Raw genomic sequence first — 25217 nt, forward strand, 5'->3', positions numbered from 1 at the left:
AAGGTCTTCCGTGAAGACGGAAGACCTTAATAATGATAGTATCAATACACCGACTATAATATCGTCATATCACATCCGACAAATGTTTCATTGCCATGTGCAAATAAAATCAAAATCGGAAACACTGACTGGCGAGACCACGGAGGTTGACCCAAGACGTTACGGTATACTGTTCATGGACACACGGTCGTTGGTTACTCATGGAATTACGGTTACGACACTGTCCAAAGGTCGCACGTCCCTCTAGCCGTCAACACCTTAGTACGTAGAATTTTCTCGAATGTCTCAGTATGCCATAATGTTCACCTGCTACTTCAAACACGCACATACACAGCTGGTCACCTATAATAACACATTATTTGAAGGTCTAGGTTTCCATAGTCGGAATAAACACATTCAAACGGAATACTTGAATATGTCGGGTACATTATCTTGTACAAATAAGACTTAACAAAGTAATGAAATAATAATTTTTTCTTTAAATAAAAAAAATTAAAAAAAAAACATCTAGCTAACAAAATATACAGTTCAAACTCACCGCTGCCAAAGTTCTCAAAATTACTCTACTGTCCACACAGGAAAACTTCTCGAACACACACAAAACATTCAGCACTTCAGGCTAAATGCACGCAGCCATTTTTCTCGCGACCGCACAGGTCATACAACATTTTTACTCAGGAAGGACACACCTTCTCACTTCTTCAGCCTGCTCAGAACTAACTTACAAGTAGACAAATTGTTATACATTTTCTGTGACGTCAGAATAAATTTACATGCTAAATGAGGCACACAATGTGACTGGCAAACTGACCAATCAGCTAAATGAGTTGCATTATGGGTTACTACAAAAAATACTACATGTACGGTTTCGAAAAGTACAGTTTTTGAAATCGCTCTCGGAAAGACAAGATGCATTTTTTCAAGCATTTTACACACTTAATAAAATATGTACATCATTATCTACTAGTTCCATGCTCACATTTACATAAAAATGTTTTACAACGGTAAAGTTTGGGTTTTCTCCACTCCATTGTATAAGTCCGTTTGTTGACAATAGCCTGGCAGTTTTTCCCGTGCTGTACTATCAGTCAGTATGAATTTCACGTGACTATTTCCTGGTCCAAAACAAATCGACTTTGAGGTGTACTCACGTATTGTCATTGTTTACTACGTATACAACTTCGATATATATGCTACTCAATATACGTTCTATGATCAAGGTACATGAGAATTAAAATACCGTACAGCATTATAGACTTACGTTTTTTATAACTGCATAACTTTTAATTTCTAGTAAACAAATAACAAAGTAACAATGAATAACACTAGTAGCATGGCAAATTTACGAATATCAAGTTATAAAAACTGGGTTTTTATTTACTTATGAAGATTTTGTGACCGGTATTTCAACGCACAAGTGCTTGAGGACAGAACACCCCCCCCCCCCCCCCAATATAGATCCCCGGGCCTGTTCGACTTTTTTCTCATAAGTTATAAATGGCTGACACATTTATGATATAATCTCTATATCATCAATTCGGAAAATTGACTTAAACAAACATTTTAGAAAAATTACTACCCTACCCTATGTATAAAAATTTTATATGCAGAGAGTGGGGTAGATTTTATATAATGTTTGTTTAAGGTAATTTTTCGAATTGTTGGTATAGATTATATCACAGATATGTCATTGAAAGATAATTTATGAGAAAAAAGTCGAAAAGGCCCGGGGGTCTATATCGGGGGTGGGGGTGGGGTGGGGTGGGGGGTTCCTGTCCTCAAGCACCTGTGTTTCAACGTACCATTTAACACGGAAAATTGACTTTGTTTGTTAATGTGAGCATGGAAAATCTTAATTAGTGCCTATTCTTCGTGTTTTTCACAAAAACATTAAAAATAATTATTAGTTGACTTTCCCGCAGTCATTTGAAATCGCGTCCTAAATTTGCCTGACCCACGTGTTTGTAGCAAAATATAAACATGTAGTAGACCATCATGTTTTTCGGCTCATTCATTGGATTGGACGATTGCTCACTGTAAGCACCTCTGTGCGCAATGACAACAATATCCATATATGGTAGATTCCTCGACCTGTTATAACCGGTCTGACAGCCGTGACCAGCTATCCGTAACGACTATACGATGAGAATGAACCTATGGTACACCATAACCAACATAATCAAATTAAACAAAATTGTGACACTTTTTTATTCAAAATTTCAAATAATGTATTATAAAGTGATTAAATAGTTGTATAGATTTATAAGGGTGATTGGAGAAATGTAGAATTTTGAACATTATAGAAAGTTTACAATTTCTTAATATTTTAGAAATTTTATTTTTGCATCATTCACAGCCAAAACATGTCCAAAAATTTATATCAATCCAGGCATCCATTTTCTGTATGTATAATATGTTCTTAAGATCATATATGTTACTTGAGGCCCCCTTTCTCGGTGTGAATAGCAACCCTCCGATTCATATTTTCTTCTCCCCAATTGGGGCCTCTGTATCAAATGAGATGATAAGGTTACCGCGTGGTTCATAGATAAGTTAGCGTGGTTCAGAAGCAGACGTAATTTTCAATTCGCAATAATTTTTGGATATATGTGTTTATAAGTGATTAAGTGAGATTCGTGCATATAACTGATACTTGTGAAATTGGCTCTAAAACATTGCCATCAAATAAGCGTATAGACGCTGTTTTTGCGTATAGACGCAGTATTTTAAAACTGTCTAAACAGTGTTTGCAGTATGAGTACTGACAATGCAGATAACGTTTCTCCTGGAAATGATGAAAGGGAGAGGGGCGACAGTAGTGACAATACGAGCATAGTCGCCATGATGAAAGAAATGCAGAAGAATATTGCATCTCTGACATCGACAGTTTGCGAACTTCAACAAAAAAGGGGTAAAAAACGAAAGGCTGAGGATGACAAACCAGGACCTTCAGGTCTAGATCTCAGTGATGTGTCAGAAGACGAAGATGGCGGGAAAGATGATTTAGATGAGTTACTGGAAGAAGTAAATAAAGATGTAGACAGTGATTGTGACGACATGCTAGACGGACTGGTGGAATGTTTCGGTGGCGAAGATAAATGTAGTGAGGCGATAAATGAAAAACTAGCAAAAGGAGCCAATGATGGTCTTCGCTCAATTCTGGACGCAGACAAAATCAAAGAGTTAAGTGAAAAATACAACCGACCAAAAAACGTCCCAAATATCGTTACACCAAAATTAAACGAAGAAATCCGGGCGCAGTTAAGCCGGAAAATGCGTAGTCAGGACATTCGACTACAGAGAACTCAAACCCTGCTCGGGAAGGCAATTGTACCTGTGTTACAACAAATTAACTTGCTAGTTAAATCCAAACAAAAGGGCGAGATGCCATCAAGGAAGGAACTCTCAAACCTGGCTATGGACGGGCTTAAACTCATGGCTGTTGCGTATTGCGACTTGTCAAATAGAAGACGGGAATTGATTATCCAACCGGAGAGAAACGAAGAATTTCGCACATTATGCTCAAATGAACATCCAGTTACAGACAAACTGTTCGGCGACGATCTGGGAAAGAGAGTAGAAGATATAGTCAAAGCAAATAAAGTGGGAGCTAAGATCTCCGGACACCAAAAGTTTGATAAACGCGGATATCAGAACCGCAAGTTTCAGCAAGGACAGAGGTCTTCCTCAAGTTACAACCAACACTACAGAACCCAGAATTTTTTAGGCCAACGCTGGGGTCCCCACTACAGAAAGAAAACGACGACGACGAACAAGCAAAAGAAATAAGCCAGAGGAATCTTCAAAACGTGAGTTCGTTTCACAATACATGTCAAAATTTTACGGCTGGAAAAATTGCACTTTATTTTCAAAATTGGAAATTAATCACTAGCGATTCCAGGATTTTGGATTATGTCAAGGGATATTCAATCGAATTTGAAAACTTACCATCCCAAAATTTTATACCTAAAACAATTCAGTTTAATGAGTCAGAAATGGCTATAATTGACAGAGAGATAAATGATTTATTAGAGAAGAATATCATTGAACCAGTAACAAATTACGAAGAAGGGGAATTTATATCTAACATTTTCATGAGACCTAAGAAAAACGGAAAATTTAGAGTCATTCTTAGTTTGAAACAATTAAATGATTGTGTTGAATATCACCATTTTAAGATGGAAACACTGTCTGCAGCTGTTGGTCTGGTGTCAAAAAACTGTTTTTTCGCTTCCATTGACTTACAAGATGCGTATTATTCTTGTCCTGTGTGCACAGAGGACAGAAAATATTTACGATTTTTATGGAACGATAGAAAATACCAGTATACTTGCTTAGCAATGGGGTTAGCATCGGCTCCCCGTATATTCACGAAACTGTTAAAACCGGTGTTTTCCACATTGAGGAAACGCGGGCATGCTAATATAGCTTATATTGACGATTCTTTGTTAGTGAGCAAAACAGAATCTGAATGCCGTAAAAATGTCAGGGAGAGAGCTGAGCTTTTAGACAGCCTTGGATTAACTATAAACGTAGAGAAGTCGGTATTCACTCCAAGTAGGGCTATTCAATTTTTGGGATTTATAATAAATTCTGAATTGATGACAGTATCATTAACGCCAGATCGGGCTACATCGATAAGACAAAAGTGTGAGGAAATTCTGAAATTGCATCGAATTACGATAAGAGAATTTGCACAGTTAATTGGCAAATTAGTGTCAAGTGAGCCAGGTGTCCGCTATGCGCCTTTGTTTTATAAATCTCTTGAGATTGTTAAAGACAAAGAATTAAAAACAAATGCTGGTAATTTGGATGCAAAATTTGTGATTTCCGGTGAAATTAGGAAAACAATCACTTGGTGGATAAATAATGTTGAACGATTTCCTCGATTTATAAATATTGATAAACCAGTGTTAGTAATTAAAACAGACAGCTCGTTGGCAGGCTGGGGCATATTTAATGAAAACAACGGAGATTGTTATCAAGGAGAATGGTTAGATGAAGATAAAGAAAAGAATATCAATTTCTTGGAATTGAAAGTAGGATTAATTGCGTTATCAAAATTTTGTAATGATTTACAAGAGGGACATGTAAAACTTTACATGGAGAACACGGTGGCCGTAACGTACATTTCAAAAATGGGAGGAAAAATTGAATCACTAAACGACTTGACAATTTCAATTTGGGAATTTTGTATGGCTAGAAATATTTGGTTATCTGCAAGTCATATTGCAGGTGTTGAAAATATAGAGGCTGACTATTTATCGCGCCACAAAAATGATGACCTAGAATGGATGTTAGATAGGAAAATATTCTCACAAATAGAAAACTCGTTCGGGAAATGTGATATTGACTTGTTCGCTTCCAAGCATAATTTTCAATTCATGCCATACGTTTCTTACAGCCCAGACCAACATGCAAAAGCTATAGACGCTTTCAGCATGGACTGGAGTGACTTAATGTGTTACATATTTTGTCCTTTCAGTTTGATGGGATCAGTGCTGCAGAAAATTACTACCGACAGAGCAGAGGCGATAGTAATTGCTCCAATATGGCCGACACAGCATTGGTTTCCACGGCTGCTTCAAATGGTCTGCAAGGACAGTTATCTGTTGCCGGACATTCAAAATCTTCTGACGATGCCGAACAAACCCGAGAAGTACCACCCACTGAGAAAAATGAGACTGGGCGCATTCCGTGTATCGGGGAATCCTTCAAAAATCGAGGCTTATCAGATGACACTCAAAAAATTCTCTTATCTTCCTGGCGAGAGTCCACTAAAAAACAATATAGGGCATATATCGAAAAATGGTTGTCATTTTGTAATAGCAGACAAATTAATGTATTTGAGGCAAATGTGAACAATGTTTTGTCATTTTTAACAGAATTATTTCAGTCAGGGTTAGGATACAGTTGTCTAAATACGGCTAGGAGCGCATTATCATCTTTTCTACAGTTAGAAAATTTTGTAAATATAGGTTCTCATCCGTTAATACGTAGGTTTATGAGAGGGGTATTTGTACTTAGACCTGCTCTTCCAAGATACAATGTTACCTGGGATGTAAATATTGTGTTAAAATATTTGAAATCATTGTCTCCTTTATCATCATTATCACTGTTACAATTATCTCGGAAACTGGTTATGTTACTTGCCTTACTTTCAGGGCAAAGGGGACAAACACTTCATTTGATTGATATTAGAAATGTTCATTTTCAAGAGAGTGGTGTAAAAATTGTTATAGGTGATCTTTTGAAAACTTCAAATACAAAAAGACACTTGGGTGAAATTGAGCTAACTAGCTACGAAGTCGATAAAGATTTGTGTGTGGTGAACACTTTGACTAATTATTTACAAAACACAGAGACTCTGCGAGGTGCCGTTACACGCTTGTTTATTACGTCACAACGACCGCACAATTCAGTGTCCAGAGACACAATTGGCAGGTGGCTGAAGTCTGTTCTAAAGATGGCAGGAGCTGATATTTCTATATTCAAACCTCACAGCACCAGGGTGGCTTCAGCGAGCGCTGCACATGCACTAAGAATCCCTGTTGATACAATTATGCGAACAGTGGGTTGGTCAAGAGAGTCAACATTTAGAAAGTTTTATAACAGAGAAGTTACTTTAAATGCTGACATTTGTGAAACGTTGTTTAAAAAATTACAAGTGACTGTATATCATAAGTACGTAATTGTATATACATGTATAATTAAAATTTTCAGGATTTCTAGATAAAATTGTAGAATGATCATTTCTGTTTTCATTATTAGAACTTAATTCCAAAAATCTGGATTTTATCTCTAAAGTCTCATTTGATACAGAGGCCCCAATTGGGGAGAAGAAATTTAAAAGTTAAACGAGACTTACCTGGAAGGTGAAGTTTGACTGTAATTTCTTCGACCCAGTTGGGTGCCGAGGGATCAAATGGCCAACCCGAAGGCAGATCCCACCCGTTATGATCCTGCTTTGTTAATCTTAATCCAAATTTTTGTGCTCTGAAGTATGAACCACGCGGTAACCTTATCATCTCATTTGATCCCTCGGCACCCAATTGGGTCGAAGAAATTACAGTCAAACTTCACCTTCCAGGTAAGTCTCGTTTAACTTTTAAAATTAATCTTATGTACACTCAAGATTGTCTTTTTTGAATATCAATTGAATTTGAAAGAGGGTCAAAATTCAATTATACAGATACAGGATTTTCCTTTAGTGGGCACAAAAGTAAAATGTTTTGACAAAAAGAAGGTTTATTTCAGAAGTTTTAAAGGGTTCTGAAGTTTAAAATGCTTTAAATTTTTCCTACATGCAGATTACAACAAATTTTAGTAAGAAGTATTTCGAGGGGTAATATTCAGAATGTGCAAGATGCATCGCACCCATTAAATCCACCACCAAAACTAGCCTCAAAGTATCCTTGGGTACACAGGAACCAAATTTCTGCAGTTGAAGAACCCCACATCTCCACAAAAGAAGATCTATATAAAAATAGGGTGGATTACAGATTAATCTTCTCTTGATCTATCAATTCAATCATTACAATAATCATTTGAAAGCTATAAATTTACATAACGAAAACTCATGTTTTTTTCTTCAAATTATCGCCCGGCATCACAATGGGAAGACAAAAAGGTCCGAAGATTCACTTAGACAAATTATATACAATAAGGGATGGGAAACAACACGTTTTCCTACGGAATTCGGGGCCTGGAGAACTCATCAATCTTGCATTTTACGCATTAGCCAATTCATCTGTAAGAACAAGACTGGTGGTGTCCTATAAATGGTAAATAACATTTTGGAATTTTAATTTTCATTCTGGGGGCCAATGGAAAAGGTTTTTCTACGAAACTGGGTAACCAGAATTTTCTTACATTTTATGCAGTTGAGAAAATGATTCGAAGTGTTCTGTAGATATGCAATACTGTAAAATCACATACTTTCGTGGGTACAAATTTTCGTTGTTTGAGAAAAAAATTGGGTTTGTGTGGATTTGATTTCGTAGATGAAGAATTATTGAGTGGTAGTATATGTGAAAAACTAGATTTCATGGTGTTCCTTCATACCCTGAAAACAACAAAAATTAACCCCTCACGAAAATGTGATTTCAGTATTAAGGTTTTAGTAGGTTTTTTTCTTAGTGGAGACCAATTGATAGGAAAACACACACACCCATACACCATTTTTCAACAAAAAGCATTTCCACAAAAGCTCTCTCAAATTTTACACAGTAGCTAAATCATCTTTTTAGAATATGATTGGTAGAGTCCTATAAATGTGCAAAATATGATTATAGACTTTTCATCCAGGAGACCATTTTTCACACAAAAACATTTCCAAAACTCATTTCTGAACAGATTCGTCACTACCTTATGTAAATCAACAGTTAGGTCTTCATCACATTTGCACCACACTTTATTCTGTCCCTTTGAAACTTTTGAATAGTCTACTTGAAAAGGTCAAGGAAAGTCCATTTTTTGATTCCTCGACACCAGAATACAGACTCGGTTCTGTGATTATGGATATTGCAAATCATAGGCTTTTTAAACCGCCACGTTTTAAGGAGGAAAATGCAGCTAAAACAACCCGTTTTTTCCTTTAACTCCAATATGCCAACAAAGGAATTGACGCGGTTAATACAAGTAATATTCTTAATCACAAAAGGACCCAGTCTTGTATTCCACCATATTTCAAGTTGAAGACTACACCTTGTATTTCCTACAAATATACATCGACTATTGCTTCCAAACTTTTTTAATTACAAGAAAACTTTACAGGGCCTGGATATCGAATATCTGAAACATTATCCTCCATCGTGTTCATGTTCTTCTTCGCCCTATAACTATAGTCCTGCTGGACACGTTATTACTGGTGACGTAAATATAGTTAATAATGAGGACCTTAGATCACTAATTTTAAAAGGTCCTAAATATAGGGAACCCCGAACCTTTAACTGGCGACGTAATTTCATACATATTATGGATTCCCTAGAGGATTACGCCAGACTTTGGGGTTAGACATGAAAAAGAAGACCTTGACACTTTGTTAGAATGGAATAAATGTATCAGAGGTATGTTAAAATCTCGCATTAAGCGACTGAGGGGCAGTATGAAAACCATCTATCCTTCTGTATTCAATAATTCAGAAGTGAAAAAAAGAATTAAATAGATTACAAGATCAGTACTACTGGTCCCTGCTGACAAAGCAGGTAACAACATTGTCTTTGTTTGTAAGGCTCTTTATATAAATTGTATTGTAGAGGAACTGGGATTTAATTCTACAAGTGGTAATCCAACTTATACCCATAGCTCCCTTTCTAAGGATTGATTGATTGATTGATTGTATGTTGTTTTACGTCCCATTCGAGAATTTTTCACTCATATAGAGACGTCACCATATACCGGTGAAGGGCTTCAAATTTTGACCTTTACTCGGCACTCAAGGCCATTGAGCAGTGATCTTTATCGTGCCAACGCCTGCCGTGACACGAGGCCTCGGTTTTTAAGGTCTCATCGGAAGGACCCGCAACTTTCACTTCAAAGTGCCGAGCACATGGCGAAGGAACAGTTGCTACCCATTTTTTATCGACTTAGTTTAGTCGCAGCCGAGATTCCAACTCACGACCTCCCGACCATGGAGCGAGCGCTCTACCGACTGAGCTACCGTGAACAGTCCCTTTCTAAGGAGGAAATTCTTCAAAATCATATGTCCGTTTTGAATATTTTTAATATTCCCAACAATCAAAATGAATTTGAATTACCATATCTATATTAAATTCCGAAGCTTCATAAAAATCCAAACAAAGATACATAGCGTGTTCCAGTAAATGTTGTACCAAGCCTCTTTCTTTACTCCTCACTTAGATATTAACAGTAGTGAAGGAGAAACTTCAAGAGTACTGTGCAACAATATATTCGATGTAAATCAGATGTGGATACTAAAAAATTTCAAGGAACTTATGGAACATTTGAAATCACAAAATTTTACCAAAATCAACAACTTATAAACTTACGACTTTTCAACTTTATATACATCTATTCCCCACGATAAAGTCCAGACTTTCTGACATAGTTGACAGCTGGTTTTTCAATAAAAATGGAACTCCTAAATTGACTTACCTTGTCATTGGTCATTTACAAAAATTATTTTGTTAAAAAGCACTCTGATTGTACACACAAGAACTTTGAAGTTGACATTAAAAAGATGCTCGAGTTTCTGATTGACAATATCTATGTGGTGTTTGGAGACCAGGTCTTCCAACAATCTATTGGAATTTCCATGGGTACCAATTACGCCCCGTTATTAGCAGACCTATTTTTGTATTCATATGAAGCAGAATTTGTTCAAAATCTTTTACGTGAAAAGAAGAAATACTTGCTGTGGCCTTCAACTCGACATATATATATATATATATATATATATATATATATATATATATATATATATATATATATATATATAGAAAGCACAAAGAAATTCACTTTTTTATAAGGATACCCACTTCCGCCCCAACCCGTGGTTGAACTCTCGACCAACGGAACCTGTCTCCTAGAAGTACAGGAACAGCGCGCTAGACCGCTCGGCTATCTAGGCAAGTCAAAAAACTTGCTTTCGATGCCGATGGAATTCTCGCGGCGCTGCCCTACACTACACGGTCATTGAGAATGGAAGTGAGATACAGTTATTTGGACATTAGTTTTATTAGAGTATCGTTACCAATACACGTTGTAATGAAATTAATTTTTATTTATAAAGCACATTTTACAACAACTCTTAAACTAACATAACTGCCCTAAGTGAAGAAATATTAATATAGAAAGCGCTGTTCCTGTACTGCTAGGAGACAGGTTCCGTTGGTCGAGAGTTCAACCCCGGGTTGGGGCGGAAGTGGGTATCCTTATAAAAAAGTGAATTTCTTTGTGCTTTCTATATTAATATTTCTTCACTTAGGGCAGTTATGTTAGTTTAAGAGTTGTTGTAAAATGTGTGTGTGTATATATATATATATATATATATATATATATATATATATATATATATATATATATATATATATATATATATATATATATATATATATATATATATATATATATATATATATATATATATAGAGAGCGAGAGAGCGAGAGAGAGAGAGTGTTATAGTTTTTTAATGCTTTACCAATTATTCTACGATGAAATATTGAAATATGAAGATACCGAACAGTAATCAATCTCGAAAGTCCAGTGAAACAATACAAATTTGGAGCAGAGCAAACGCGGACCTCAAAATTTAAAGCTTGGATTAAGTGTCATGGAGGAGTGAACATCCCCTGCCGACCGGTCACACCCGCCGTATGCTCCTTGTCATGATCGGAAAAACGAAAACAATCCGTAGACAGTTCAGTGTACAAATAATGGCCTAACAATTTGACTCAATGATAGGTATCGACCATAAAACTTGCAAATGATGACTTCAAACGAAACTGTTGATATCCTTGTTTCATAAACTTGTAAGTCAAAAGCTTGCCTCGTTCTAAAAAATTTTCATACGTAGAGCATGCTTTTACGTATCGAATCAACTGAGAGACACAAATCCCATATGCAGTTGATAAGGGTATATTGCTACATAAGTAAGGGAAGTTGACGATTGTAAAGTTGAAGTCATCACGTTTATCATAAAGCTTTTTTGTTAGGTTACCATTAACGTCTTTTTCTAGTAAAATATCTAAATATGAAACAGATGTGTCAGACTCTGTAGTATCTTTTATTTCAAGCTCACTGGGTATATCGAGTCGACATATGAATGGAAGTAACTATTGTTAATTGATAATACGTCGTCGATACATCGAAATGTCGGGTTGAAGGCCCAGCAAGTGTTTTCTCCTTTTCAAGTAGAAGTTTTTGAATAAATTCTGCTTCTATGAATACAAAAATAGGTCTGCTATTAAAGGACACAACTGGTACCCATGGGAATTACAACGATTTAAATTATGTGGGAACTCACCCATCGCCCTCACGATGACTATCATGGAGATCAATAACAAACTTTGTACCAAACCTACAACGAGAAATAGTAAGATACGTATCGTACTTTTTTCTGGTTACATCACAAAGATTTTTTTAGAGAGAGAGAGAGAAAAAAGATTCTGTGTAAACTGTGATTGTTGTTGGCAGAATATGTACTTTAAGTTACAACTGGATTATGTCCCCTCCCCAGGTGAATTTTAACATTGCTCACAGTATTTGATGTAAAATGTCCTTCATTTTGAATCTTATATAATATGTATATTTGTTTGATATTTAAAACAGACTTCAACAGTTTTATATAATTATTTTCATTCAGAAAGGAACTTATGTGTACAGGAATATGATTTACATTATAAAAACCAAAATTCTATCTATCACGTGATTGCTATCCATCTCTACCTTAAAGGCAGAGATTTTAAGCACCGCCTTCAAAAAATCCTGGTCTGTGTACCCCTGTCAATCAAGTGCATTAAGGTACATCATTGGGTGCTAGAACTTGATTGACATTTTCTTACCTGTCTCTGTGTATACCCTGAACACCTTGTTTGGCACTCATGGTGACCGTCAAATTAACTTTTGATCTTTTGATATTTACCACACATGGTATAAACAATAGAGAAACTGTATTACTATGGGATTTTTAGCTTGATAATATATACATACAAACCTTAGTATTTGAAATAATTATGATATTCTTCATGATAATATATATCAAAAATAAGTACAACTTTCTTTCAAAGCTCAACAAATACTTTAAATAATATTATTCTAATGGGTGGAGATGCTTTGTTGACACACATTCAATTACAAATTAATAAAACTTATTGAGATTAAACTTTATTTCCAACTTTTTATTTCTAATCTAAAATCATCTCAAAAAAGTAAAAAAAAAAAAGTTTGACTTCTTGGGTATTCTACTGTGTATTAAATCACTTCCTGTGTATAGAGATTGGGAGACAAACGACCACAGGTAGACTGCTAGCCCTCAAGGCATTCACACCTTTACAAAATAAGCCCCTCCCTCACCTGGAATTTACCACCCGGTAAAAAATCTCTGCCTTTAAATCCAAATGTCACCGGGTCTTTTGTAGGAATGATATCGAACACTGAATTCGGCTTTTACATTAATTTATCTGGTGCCTTAAAGATTTAAAAATAATAGAAACTTAAAAATATAAAATAACACACTTTCACAACACAGTATTGCATTTTTTAATCTGTTTAGTTATATGATTGATTTTTGTTGTTTATAGCCTATGAGTCTGCGATATTGCAGCCATATTTCGGCAGAAAAAAGTTTAGTAATCTGTTTATTAATATGAAAATTATTATCATAGTTAGTTACCCAATAGGTCAACTCCTATTTTTTAAAGGTAGAACCTATGTCGGAAAAGCCTTTGTCACAGGATTTTCAAACTTTTCATAATAAGTAATTAGCACTTGCTTATTTATCAGTTAAAAATACAATGCAGTGCAGCCGGCGCAATTTAGAATGATTATTATACACTGCAACTATAATTTTCAACCATTTTAAGGGGTACAGGGTCATAAGGAGAATATAGAAAATTACAAAAATACTTCTTCAAACACCTTTGTTTATAGACTTCATTAACTGAAAAATAGTTAGAAATAATAAAAATTGAATTCGTTTTTCGTCAATTGACATAAAAGATTAAATCCACATTTCAATAAATATACACAAATGCGCTTTATATTTTTAAAAGGATTTTTTAGTCCATCTACAACCCTTAATTTGTAAATATTTACCAAAAGTCTTTGTGACAGTGTTTTCAATCCTTAATATGATGAAGTACATACACAAATAATTACTAAAAATGATTAAAATATATACCTTTTCCTACAAACTAATGAGGGAGATGTTTTTTTTAAAAATCAATACTAGTCATATTGACCTTTTTGCACTAGCACAGGATTTCATGATTGAATGAATGGTTTGGTTTACTTTCAGATTTACAATATGAATATTTATCAGAAAATGAAATTTCTATTTTAAAAATTAATATTTAGCGAATTGTTATCCACTAAAAATCCAAATGAATAATTAAGAAATAATTATGAAAATGAATACATTTCATTTCATAATAGACATTACAAACATTAAACATAATCTTTAATAGATTTAAGACTCAGACGATATATCATCAAGATATTGTACTATTTAATAGTCAACTGAAGATTTCTTAGCAACTTTGCATTCCTTCAAATAGTTGGATGTCATTCACTTATCATAGTTGTGTATATTCATTAGGTGAGACAGTCTTGCATTCGTTCACTTAACTATGACGTATACGACGTAAGTTCTACGTTAATTTCAAAGTCAAAGTTCAAGGCTTAGGTCAACTTCATAAGAGCATTGAAATATAAATACTATTTTGTTTTCTAGCTTCCGATACATGCAGATTTGAGAAGGATAATCGTATTGAATTCTCAACAGAAATGAATAAAGATCTCCTTTTAAATTCAAGGTCAAGGTCAATTCCAAAAGTGGTAAAGGCTGCAAATTTAGACCTATAGCTGCAGAACTGTAGCTCTCCGAAAAAAGTATTGACAGACCGGAGAGCTACTGTGCATATCATCGTAAAAAAACTGTATTATTTATTGAACTCAAAAAGTTGTGCTCAGTTATGGATTTACTTTTTACTAGTATAGTGTTTCTCCAGATTCTTACCTCAACTGCAAAAAGCTCGATTAAAACAATACTTAGACCTCTAACAACAACTCTTGTAGCTGATATCTGCACAAGCGGGTTGGGCTGAATTGTCTTGCCACTCACATGGCAGTATAAATAGGGGAAAATGTAGATGGTCTTAATTTCAGGCCCAGGAGGGCTATTATCAAGGGTTATACAAAGTACGTAGTAAATACATGTACACACTTGGGTGGCACTATAGCTCTTTGAACGTTCAGACCAGCGAGCTACAGATCTGGAACTAATTTAGACCTTTGCTCGGCACTTACAGCCTTTGGGCAGTGATTTACTTTTTTGTTCATTTGTTTTATTCGGTCTGATCCAAAGGACCGGTCTCTATGTTCCGCAGAGGGGTTCGAACCCGTAACTTTAGGTTCAATTCCAGTTCTGCAGCTCCATGCAAAACGAAGCCTTTTCTCTTATCAATACGCCAAGCCAGATTTGCATTAAAAAGATACACCCTGATTTATCCACACCCGAAGTTAGAAGGAACTAAAGAGAAGATAATGCGTCATTCTGAAATTATTTATTGCTGACTTGTTTCATACCAATTGTTAGACCTTTGTTTTTATTCTGAATTTTACAACGAAATGTTCTTTCTACCTGATCAGTACATCAGGCTCACGGCGGGTGTGACCCGTCAACAGGGGATGCTTACTCCTCCCAGGCACCTAATCCCACATATGGAATTTCCAGGTGTCCGTTTTTTAATGCCCTCTTCACAAAATTGTATTTATTATAGATTTTTGAGATCTATCACTGTTCGTTATCTTCACCTTTTACACTGATTTACTTATGACAAGGTAAGAGGTAGTGGTAGTATTTCAAATGTCTTTCCAATTTTTATCGCCCAAATTCAGTTAAGTTGTGTCAATGTCCTTGAAAAAAAACGTGCATTATATTTTACACATGATAAGGAAGAAAACATTGTCGGTAGTTTTCTGTATGCAAACGAGAATCGAACTCGGGCCTTCCAATCACGAAGCGAACACCCTTTCCGATAGGCTACTGTGACCGGTAAAAAGACGTTATGAAATATGAATCGTTCACAAAGAAAATCGGCCCTGGATACAATATAATCTGCATATAAGTATATTATAATATACGCCTATTATCTTATATAATATTTTATCGTATAATATGCTTATTTTTATGCCCCGGGATCTTTCGATCCCGGGGGTATATTGTTTTCGTCCTGTCTGTCTGTTGTCAACTTTAACCTAGCCCATAACTATTGTGCTGTCAAGGGTAAGGCTTTAATATTTGACTTGAGTGTTCATTATGACAAGACCTTTCCTTGGGTACCACCATATACGACCTTTTGACCTTGGAGTTTGACCCAGTTTTGCAAAATCTTACCAAACTTTAACCTTGGCCATAACTTTTGAACGGTTGGTGCTAGGGTTTTCATACTTCACATGTGTAATCCTTGTGACAAGACCTTCCTTGGATACCAATAACTTTGACCCTTTGACCTTGGAGTTTGACCTACTTTTGGAAAACTTTAACCTTGGTCATAACTTTTGAACGATTGGTGCTTCGGCTTTCATATTTCACCTGTGTATTTCTTTCTTTGGCACCATTAATTTTGACCATTTGACCTTATGTTTGACATACTTTTGAAAAAAAAAAAACTTTAACCTTTTCCATGTCTATTCAATGGTTGCTGCTAGGCCTTTCATATTTCACAGGTTTATTCCTCGATACCTTACTTTGGGTATCAACATGTTTGATTTTTATTTGAGAAAGTTTAACCTTTGCTATAAGTTGCCATACGGGGGCATCAGTGTTTCACAAACACATCTTGTTGCTTTTGGTTTGTGACAAGAAAACTTATGATTGGTACAAAGAAACTGAATTTGGAAGCTGAAGGTTTACATATATTATATATTATTTATACAATATTTTATATTATTTTTACGTCGCCTGCGTGGTGCAGTGGTTAGAGAGTTTGTTCTAGAGTCGCAGAGTAGGGAGTTGATCCTTACGTCGCAGATTCAAATCCCACTGTGGGACATGGAGACTGGTCCTTCGGATTGAGGTCCCGTGTCGCAATAGGTGCTAGCACGCAAAAGATCCCTCACTGTTCAAAAGCCCTGAGTGCCGAGCATTGCCAAAATTTGCAGCTCTCCACTGGCAAGTGGTGGCGATTCATATGAGTGAAAAATTCTCGAGAGTTACGTTAAACAACAAATAAATAAATAAATATTATTTACACATATATGAGATTTCACACAATTTCATGATTTTTATGGCACTTACAAGAAGAGTAACATTATCGGGTGCCTTAGGAGACATGGAGGTTTAGAGGATTTGGCAGCAATACGAAATACATATATTTAAAGTTTCATAAACCGTAATAGAAATACTCAGTTTTAGCTGATGGGTACTGAAACACTTGATGGAGATAAAGAAAGGTCAACTTTTACTGATAAATGCCAAGTTAGGCAAAACATAACTTCTTTACAAAAAATCTAGATTAAAATAGGATATTTATTTTCCAAACATTAACAGTATTCAGGAAGTACACAGAAATACGCATGAATCAGAAGCATTTGTTATTGATCATTTGACCCTGAAACCAAATATGTTATTGTCATAAGAATGTTTTCGCAGAATCTCAGGAAATCTCTAGGAAATATTGAAAGTAATGACCATGCATGACAGAAACAGGGACACATACTGGGAGAGAAGTTCGGTGACCCTTCTTAGTTGGTCATTAAGACGAAAAACATGACAGCGTGGAATCAAATCACTTTTAGGCATTAATCAAATACTAGTTCGTAGTCTTGTAAGTGCATCACTGATTATGTGAAAAATATATGAAAATTCTGAATCATAGTGAACTATGTAGTGGGATTTTTAAGTACTAGATCTGAAGGTATACTTACGTTTCCTCCCTGCCATCAGTTTCCTCCACCGATTGTCTCTGATCAACAAACTTTACATACGAATTTTGTGTCGCTTTCAAGAATATGCTCTTAATAGAATTAATCCATTAACTTTTGCAGATAAAGAGGATTTTCCCAAAGCACTTCACATTTTCAGTTAATTAAAGAAGACAAGGGAAGTATACATGGAAGATCCAATTACTGTGATTGATTAAAAGATAGAATAAAAACATGTATGTCGAAAAGATGAATTAACTTTTGCAAAGCCAACAATTTTGTTTGTTTGTTTTGTTCTTTCTTTAACCAAAGCTCATGGTATCGATCGACCTATCACCACTTTGAATGTCAGAACTCCCCTAATACTTCATATTTACTATATTTTTTCCGGAGTCGCAGGACCTGTTCAATGAAATATTGCACAAAGTATAAATTAAGCTTGCATAAAAGAAAATGGCGAAGACATGTGCCTTGGGGAAGAAATGAGAAAATTTGGACAAATCTGTTTGTAGCTCTAGAATGATTGGACCATTAACCGTTATGCATTTGATTAAAATTGGTTGTCTCCATGTGTCGAGTTTATGAATGTCAATACCGGCGCATGTAAGTTAGGGCTACAAATGACGTCATAAGAGCATATTTTTTTTTTTATTTATGAACCTAGCTATAGTGAGCATTTAATTAGTTGTAAAAGATTCGAGCAGTATTTGGATGGTTGTCGTGGTTAGTGATGTAAATATTTACATAAACTTTGAAATAGGTTGCATAATATATGCTTTTTAGTGACGGATGTTGTATACTAGCTTTTCCCCCATAGTAAATCCCCAGGAAAATTGACTGTATTGTAGCTTTTTCTCATGGGGAAAACTCTACTATATAGCAGATTCCCCCCATGCATAATATGGTTTCCCTCTCATAATCATCATTGCTCAAATCTTAGAAGCATAAATAACGCCTTCTCACAAATTGTAAACTATTGAAAAGAATGGTTCCCATAAACGTAACCGGAATGGATCTTCTACATAGTAGGTTTTCCCTGGGGGTAATCTGTCTAGAAAAGGGGGGGATCCCACTATAAAACCAGCTTCACATGGGGGGGGGGATCTACTATACAGTCAGAGGAAAAAATTATTATATAGAAAATTTTCCAGATGACTGGGTTGATTTCTACTACATACTACACATAATCGACTTTTCTCCAACTCTAGTCTAAAGTCGTTTTTTTTTCTATCTATAATCACTGTATATTTTGTTGATTACCAGTCCTGTTTAATTCAATCAAAACAATGTCAGAATTAATGTTACATGAGTAGCTAAATAAAGAAATTCATTGATTATTATGATATTTTTCAGAATATGACCACTTTGGAACCGCATTTAACTTATGTGACAAACATTTAACAGTTTTGTATGTACTCTATAATCATTAACACATCGTGCTGCTTCTCTTCCAAAACCTCAGGTTTAAAGAAGCTAAGGTACATTGTATTAAATAATATCATGCGAAAGAATTGCCATTAACATGTCCAAGAATAATGATGAAAGGTTTTTGAAAACGTGATTTACTTTTAATATACGAATAAGTCCCGCCCTGAACCGTGAATTTCACAATTTAGATAGAAGGCTAAGTTCTAATTAAGATCATGCAAACGGGCTGTTTTCAGATGCGGATAACATTTTTTTCAAATGTGTACCATAGTTTTAATCTATGACCAAATTAGCCTCACCCTTGGGCCTGAACGCTGACATCAATTTTATTATCTTAGTAAAAGGTTTAGTATTCATTATAATCATGCAAACAGAATTTCAAAGCTTTGTTAGAACAATGGGCTAACAGGTATATTGCAGGATAACAATAGCTTTCTTTCATATTCCGAAAATGAATTGTTTTTCATGAAAGAATTCCATTTTTAAGTCAAAGATGGTAATTCCAAAATTTATTTAAAGAATTTTTTTAACTTTAGGGATCTTAATTCATTGAATTATGTAGAAAAACACCTACATATGTAAGTTACAGGAGTCCTTTAAGGGGAAAGCACTTAAAACCGAGTCTTTTCACAATTACATAAATATAATAATTGCACAATGCCTTCTAATTCAAATGTTCAACTTAATGAAACAATGACGTCATCTCCTTTCAGATTTGGCTAAGTGGCATTCATCTGAGCTTTTATGGTTTTGAAAAGTTTTTGTTTGCAATTGCCGTTACTACGGTAAAGTAATAAAGGGAGTGACAGATCAGATGACCTTCCCAATATTATATAACACCACGTGTCCAATTGGCTTATCATTATAACCCCCAAACAAGAAATATTTCATTAAAACATAGAAATAGAATAATATCTTTTGATGAATGAGATATTCTATGAGTTCTCCTTGAATTTCCTACTATCTTTTAGCAATGGAAAAGGATAACAAAGATTGATCTCAGTAATATACGTTGCTAATCCACGACTATCTGGCGATTTCTGTTATGGCGTGACAACATATACGGTCTTTAGTCTCAATTAAGTTTCCAAGGGACATTAACCTGTTATTTTTTTATATATATATATTGTGGCGTTTAAAACAAAACGAAGAAAAAATTGATAAAAATCCCCATGTCCATCAATTATTATAGAAATACTTTGATCTTATAGTGACTTCGCTCTAACTACAATGATTCATGCTTTAGGCAGATACAGTCTGATTGTAACACGCCATATTTCAAGTGTAAGCTTATGGATTTCTGAGGTGCTCGTTTGCGAAAGGTGATAATCGTGTCCATAAGTCGTGCCAGATTAAGGCTGGACAATGTGCGCGTAGAAAACAGAAGAGCAACAATTTAATATCAAGAAGTAAGGCCTCCCCATTCCTCTTTTGAGTGATTCTCAAATGAATGTATTGTACATTAAACTCATGTGATAAGGTATAGAAATAATACAATGGTTGATTTTGACAAAGGATCTAAGGATCTAGGTTACGAAAATGTTTAAATTTTCAAGATTTTCAGCTAAAATTTCATCAAATTTAAAGGCAAATCTTTTTGCGAAACATACATATAAATTAAGAAAATCTTAGTGCTTGCATGTTTACCAAGAATTTGATGCAAAGGTCACTTGGCGAATAGGCCGATAAAAATAAGTTACTACCAATGTATACTTGTTGTAAATTTATTTATACAATACTACATTTTCATATGTAATGAAAGTATTAGTCTACTAAATAGCATGTACACACCAAAGTGGACACAGCTGACCATTTTCGTATTCCATTACACAAGTTTTTATATCGGTGTATCTTCGCTCTATCTTACTTAAAAATGTCTTCAGCAGTATAAGAGTAACCAGTTATCTCTAACGAGACTGTAGCTAACTAGTTTATTTCTATCTTAAAAGAGAGAAAAGCAGCACCTGGATTTGAAACTTAGCAGCAATAATGGCAACACCATAAATAAAATTATAATCCTTGGTTTCCTTTACTTCTGTACAAATTTTTATTAAATTCAGACCAAAAAAAGAAAAAAAAAACAAAACAAAACAAAACAAAACCAAAAACAAACAAACAAACAAACAAACAAACAAACAAACAAACAAACAAAAAAACAAAAACAAAAAAAAAAACAAAAAACAAAAAACAAAAAACAAAACAAAACAAAAAAAAAAAAAAAAAAAAAAAAAAAAAAACAAACAAACAAAAAAAAAAAAAAAAAAACAACAAAAAAAAAAAAACAAAAAACAAAAAACAAAACAAAACAGGAGGACCAATCTTTTAAACAAATTCGAATATTTTTTTAGTAAACATTGCAACAGTGTTCATCTAAATAAAAACTCAGTTAACAGAACTCTTTTTAGCAGTCTTTTTGATTACTGAGTCATACATTGACACCAGGCCAAAAATGTTTTTTTTTAATTACAAAAAAGCTCTACAGTACCTAGATATCGAAAAAACTGAAGCATAATCCTCTTACATATTCTTATTTTTCCTACGATTATAATTCTGTTGGACACTTCATTACTGGTGAATATAGTTAACAAAGAGGACCTTAAATCGCCTATTTTCAAAGGGCAATAATTAGGGAACCCTGATCTTTCAACTTGCGACAAAATGTCATAAATATTATGAATTCTGTCGAAGATTAAGCCAAACGATGGGACAAATATAAAATGGATAAAAAGATGCATTTGAAACCTCGTACAAAACAGTTGAGGAACAATATGAAAACCCTATATCTTTCTATCCTCAATAATTCAGAGGTGAACAAAGAATTAGATCGATTAAACGATCAATAGGTACTGATCCCATCTGACAAAGCGGGAAACAACATAATATTTGCTTGTAAGGCACATTATTACATTCGCATTTTGAAGAATTTTTGATTTAATTCTTCAAGTGGTAATCCAACTTATATAATTTGTATTGTTTCAATGTACTCTTGAGCTATACTGTTCGTTATCTTCATCAGTTTATAGAATTCCTTGGCTCCAACAAAAATAATCTAAACCTAGTGGCACCAACAAAAGTAACCTTAACTACGCGGCATTAATAAAAAGTAACCTAAACCTAATGGCACAAGCAAAAATAATCTAAACCTAGTGGCACCGACAAAACTAACCTAAATTACGTGACACCAACAAAAATGATCTTAATTTAGTGGCACCAACAAAAATAACCTAAACTACCTGGCCCTATTGCTATGAAAAACCCTTTGGGACGTTATTTATTCTTCATTAGACAGATATAGCAATAATACTTTCTACCAATAATTTCAACTTTACTCCAAATAATGAACGCACATTGACACTGACAAATTAGTACAAAAAGTCACCACACTACAAATCAGTCTCGTGGAGGCTAACACAGTAGTCGATTTTTGCATTTCAATTCATTCTTCTTTAGTGAACACATAAGCAATCAGGCCTCATGTATTACACTTTTAATTTAATTTGTATTGGTGAAATATTTATAAGGTTATGATTTAAAACAATGTTTACATGTACGTATATAAATATATAGGAAGATCTCGTATATTTTTCATCAAAAGGAATAAAAGGCTTCATATTGTCAATCGAAAAAAAGAAATAAGCCCACAGTGATAACTATATTGTAAACTTTTCAAGTATTTATCTTCAAATAAAGAGCCCTGTTTTCATTTTTCTAAAGTAGAATAATCAAATAATATGTCGCAAAGAAACTAACCGCACGATACTAAGGTGATTAAAAACCTTACAGTTTACGTCTCTGTTATAAAATAAATCTCAAGATATTTATCTATTTTTGATTTATCTTTTAAATCTTAAAAATGTAATATAACCAAGTAAATAGGAAAATGAAATTAAGTTAGTTGTTGCTTCCTTGATATATTGTGTTCATAGTGTGAAAAGTTCGACTGATTTTTTTTAGAATGAAATATGGATCAAGGCTGCAATATTGATTTTGTTCTGTTCTTTCATTTCTCGGAAATAAAGGGCATACGGAATGTAAAAAAAATGATTAAAACTATTTCAAGTTATTTTTCTTCAACAAGGATATCATTTTTTTTCAGCATGAGTTCCGACATAAAGAATTCTGTTCACATGAGTGGAAGGTTTATGGAATTTCCAGGTTTGAATCTTTTTGAATCTTGACACTTTGTCAGAATGGATTGAATGTATCAGATATATGTTAAAATCTCGCATTAAACGATTGAGGGGCAGTATGAAAATCATTTATCCTTCTGTATTCAATAATTCAGAAGTGAAAAAAGAATTAGATAGATTACACAATCAGTACGTACTGGTCCCTGCTGACAAAGCAGGTAACAACATTGTCTTTGTTTGTAAGGCTCATTACATAAATTGTATTTTAGAGGAACTGGGATTTAATTCTTCAAGTGGTAATCCAACTTATACCCAAAGCTCCCTTTCTAAGGATAAAATTCTTCAAAACCATATGTCAGTTTTGAATATTTTTAATACCAACAACCAAAATGAATCTGAATTACCATATCTATATTGAATTCCGAAACTTCATAAAAATCCTAACAAATAAAGATACATAGTGGGTTCCAGTAAATGTTCTACCAAGCCTCTTTCTTTACTCCTCACTAAGATATTAACAGTAGTGAAGGAGAAACTTCATATTATATTTGAGAAGTGGTGTAAATCTGAACGAATCGTTTATACGTCTCTGACAGTAAATAGAGATAAATTCGCACTTATTGGGGAAGTACACATCTCAGAAAGGACAGGGGTATCAAAGTGACATACACGAACATGTATTTGGCCCCTCATTGGCGTTTTGGTGTTTATTTACGAAGGAACTGTTCGTCACCAAATAGGAGGACAAAAAGGATTCCTAGCATGCCTTATTCTTTTAAAGCGTTTAAAATGTACAGTTTTTTCCCTAAAATTATATTCCCTGAAATTCATATACAAATATTTGATGAAAAAATATGTAAGTTTTTTTTAAAAGTTTATATCAAACAATTTTCATATAAATGTACACTTTGTTACTTAAAACCCCCTCTCCAACCCATCAATAAAATCCAATCCGGAATGATAAACATAGAATAACAAGATACATTCATATATAGTATTTGCACTCACCCTGGTCTGAAGTTATTATATAAAACGACGAAATACTGCAAAATTTTAGTATACAGCAACTGTTTAATATGATAACAGACTGATTTAAGAAATTGTCCCCTTTCACGATACTCCAGAACTTTAAACATCTCAAGGTTCCCTTTTTCCAGTAATTAAACCAAAGACAATATTACTACATTAACTAATCAAATTGCCTCTTGCAATTTTATTGGGCTGTGATTTAATTGTTAATAATACATGTATTTGGAGTTTTTTGTTTGCAGACAAAACTTAAAATGTTGTCTATCAGACACGCCTTAATCAGATTTCACCTCTGCAGCTTGTCATATAGCAATAAAACAACTGTACAATTCAGAGGGTGGACGTGATACCCAAAAGGAAGTGTAAGTTTGACCACGCAACTCCGGGTGTCCTTGATTGATGACAGCAGGTGCGCAAGAAGCCGCACCTTGTCTACAAAGCAAAGTTTCCAGACCATGCAGAAGGTATGTAAAGCATCTTTTGAAAACAAACGGATGTAGCACCTACTATGCTATAAATAAAAAGAAAGAAAAAAGACGAAAAATAACTATTATTTCAAGGTTACTTACAAAAAAAAGTAAACTCAATTTTCAAAACTGATGTCTCTGAGATATACGCAGGCGACAATGGAAATAAAAGATGATAATGGTTAACTCCCGCCCCAACAAGGATATATCGTCATGACCACAGAATAAGTAAGGTGGCAGCATTGAGGTTCTTTGTGCGAAAAGGGTTGATGTCACTATCCTAGAAAAAAATCAAGAATGCAGCTATGTGTACCTTGTGACTTATTGGGCACGAGGTTTTCTTTTGTAATAAAAAATACGAGGTCAAGTACCTGTTAGAAAGATTTAATCAGAAATAAGATGGGAATTTTTTTAGCTACTCAAAGATCTCATAAAATGGATGGTTTGAATCACAAATGTATCTTCTTTTCCAAAGTTATGTTGATTCTAAAAAGGATTTTAAACTTAGGGTCCCAAAGGCAAAGGGGAAAAGGACGAGACAGAAGCTATCAGTCT

At 34.4% G+C, this 25217-nt stretch overlaps 2 protein-coding genes across 2 annotated transcripts in view; one reads left to right on the forward strand and one right to left on the reverse strand.

Moving 5' to 3' along the window:
• Positions 1-25217, reverse strand: part of LOC133191655 (tyrosyl-DNA phosphodiesterase 2-like) — a 507986-nt gene that overhangs the window by 129154 nt on the left and 353615 nt on the right. The window lies entirely within an intron of this gene.
• On the forward strand, positions 2540-5577 carry LOC133191151 (uncharacterized). The gene is made up of 2 exons (XM_061326859.1): positions 2540-3809; positions 5486-5577. The coding sequence occupies exon 1, from the start codon at positions 2755-2757 to the stop codon at positions 3787-3789; it is 1035 nt and encodes a 344-aa protein (XP_061182843.1). The 5' UTR covers positions 2540-2754; the 3' UTR covers positions 3790-3809; positions 5486-5577.

This window comes from Saccostrea echinata, unplaced genomic scaffold, assembly GCF_033153115.1.
Source record: "Saccostrea echinata isolate AGI-Se365-2 ecotype Australia unplaced genomic scaffold, CSIRO_AGI_Sech_v1 ptg000023l, whole genome shotgun sequence".
NCBI lineage: Eukaryota > Metazoa > Mollusca > Bivalvia > Ostreida > Ostreidae > Saccostrea > Saccostrea echinata.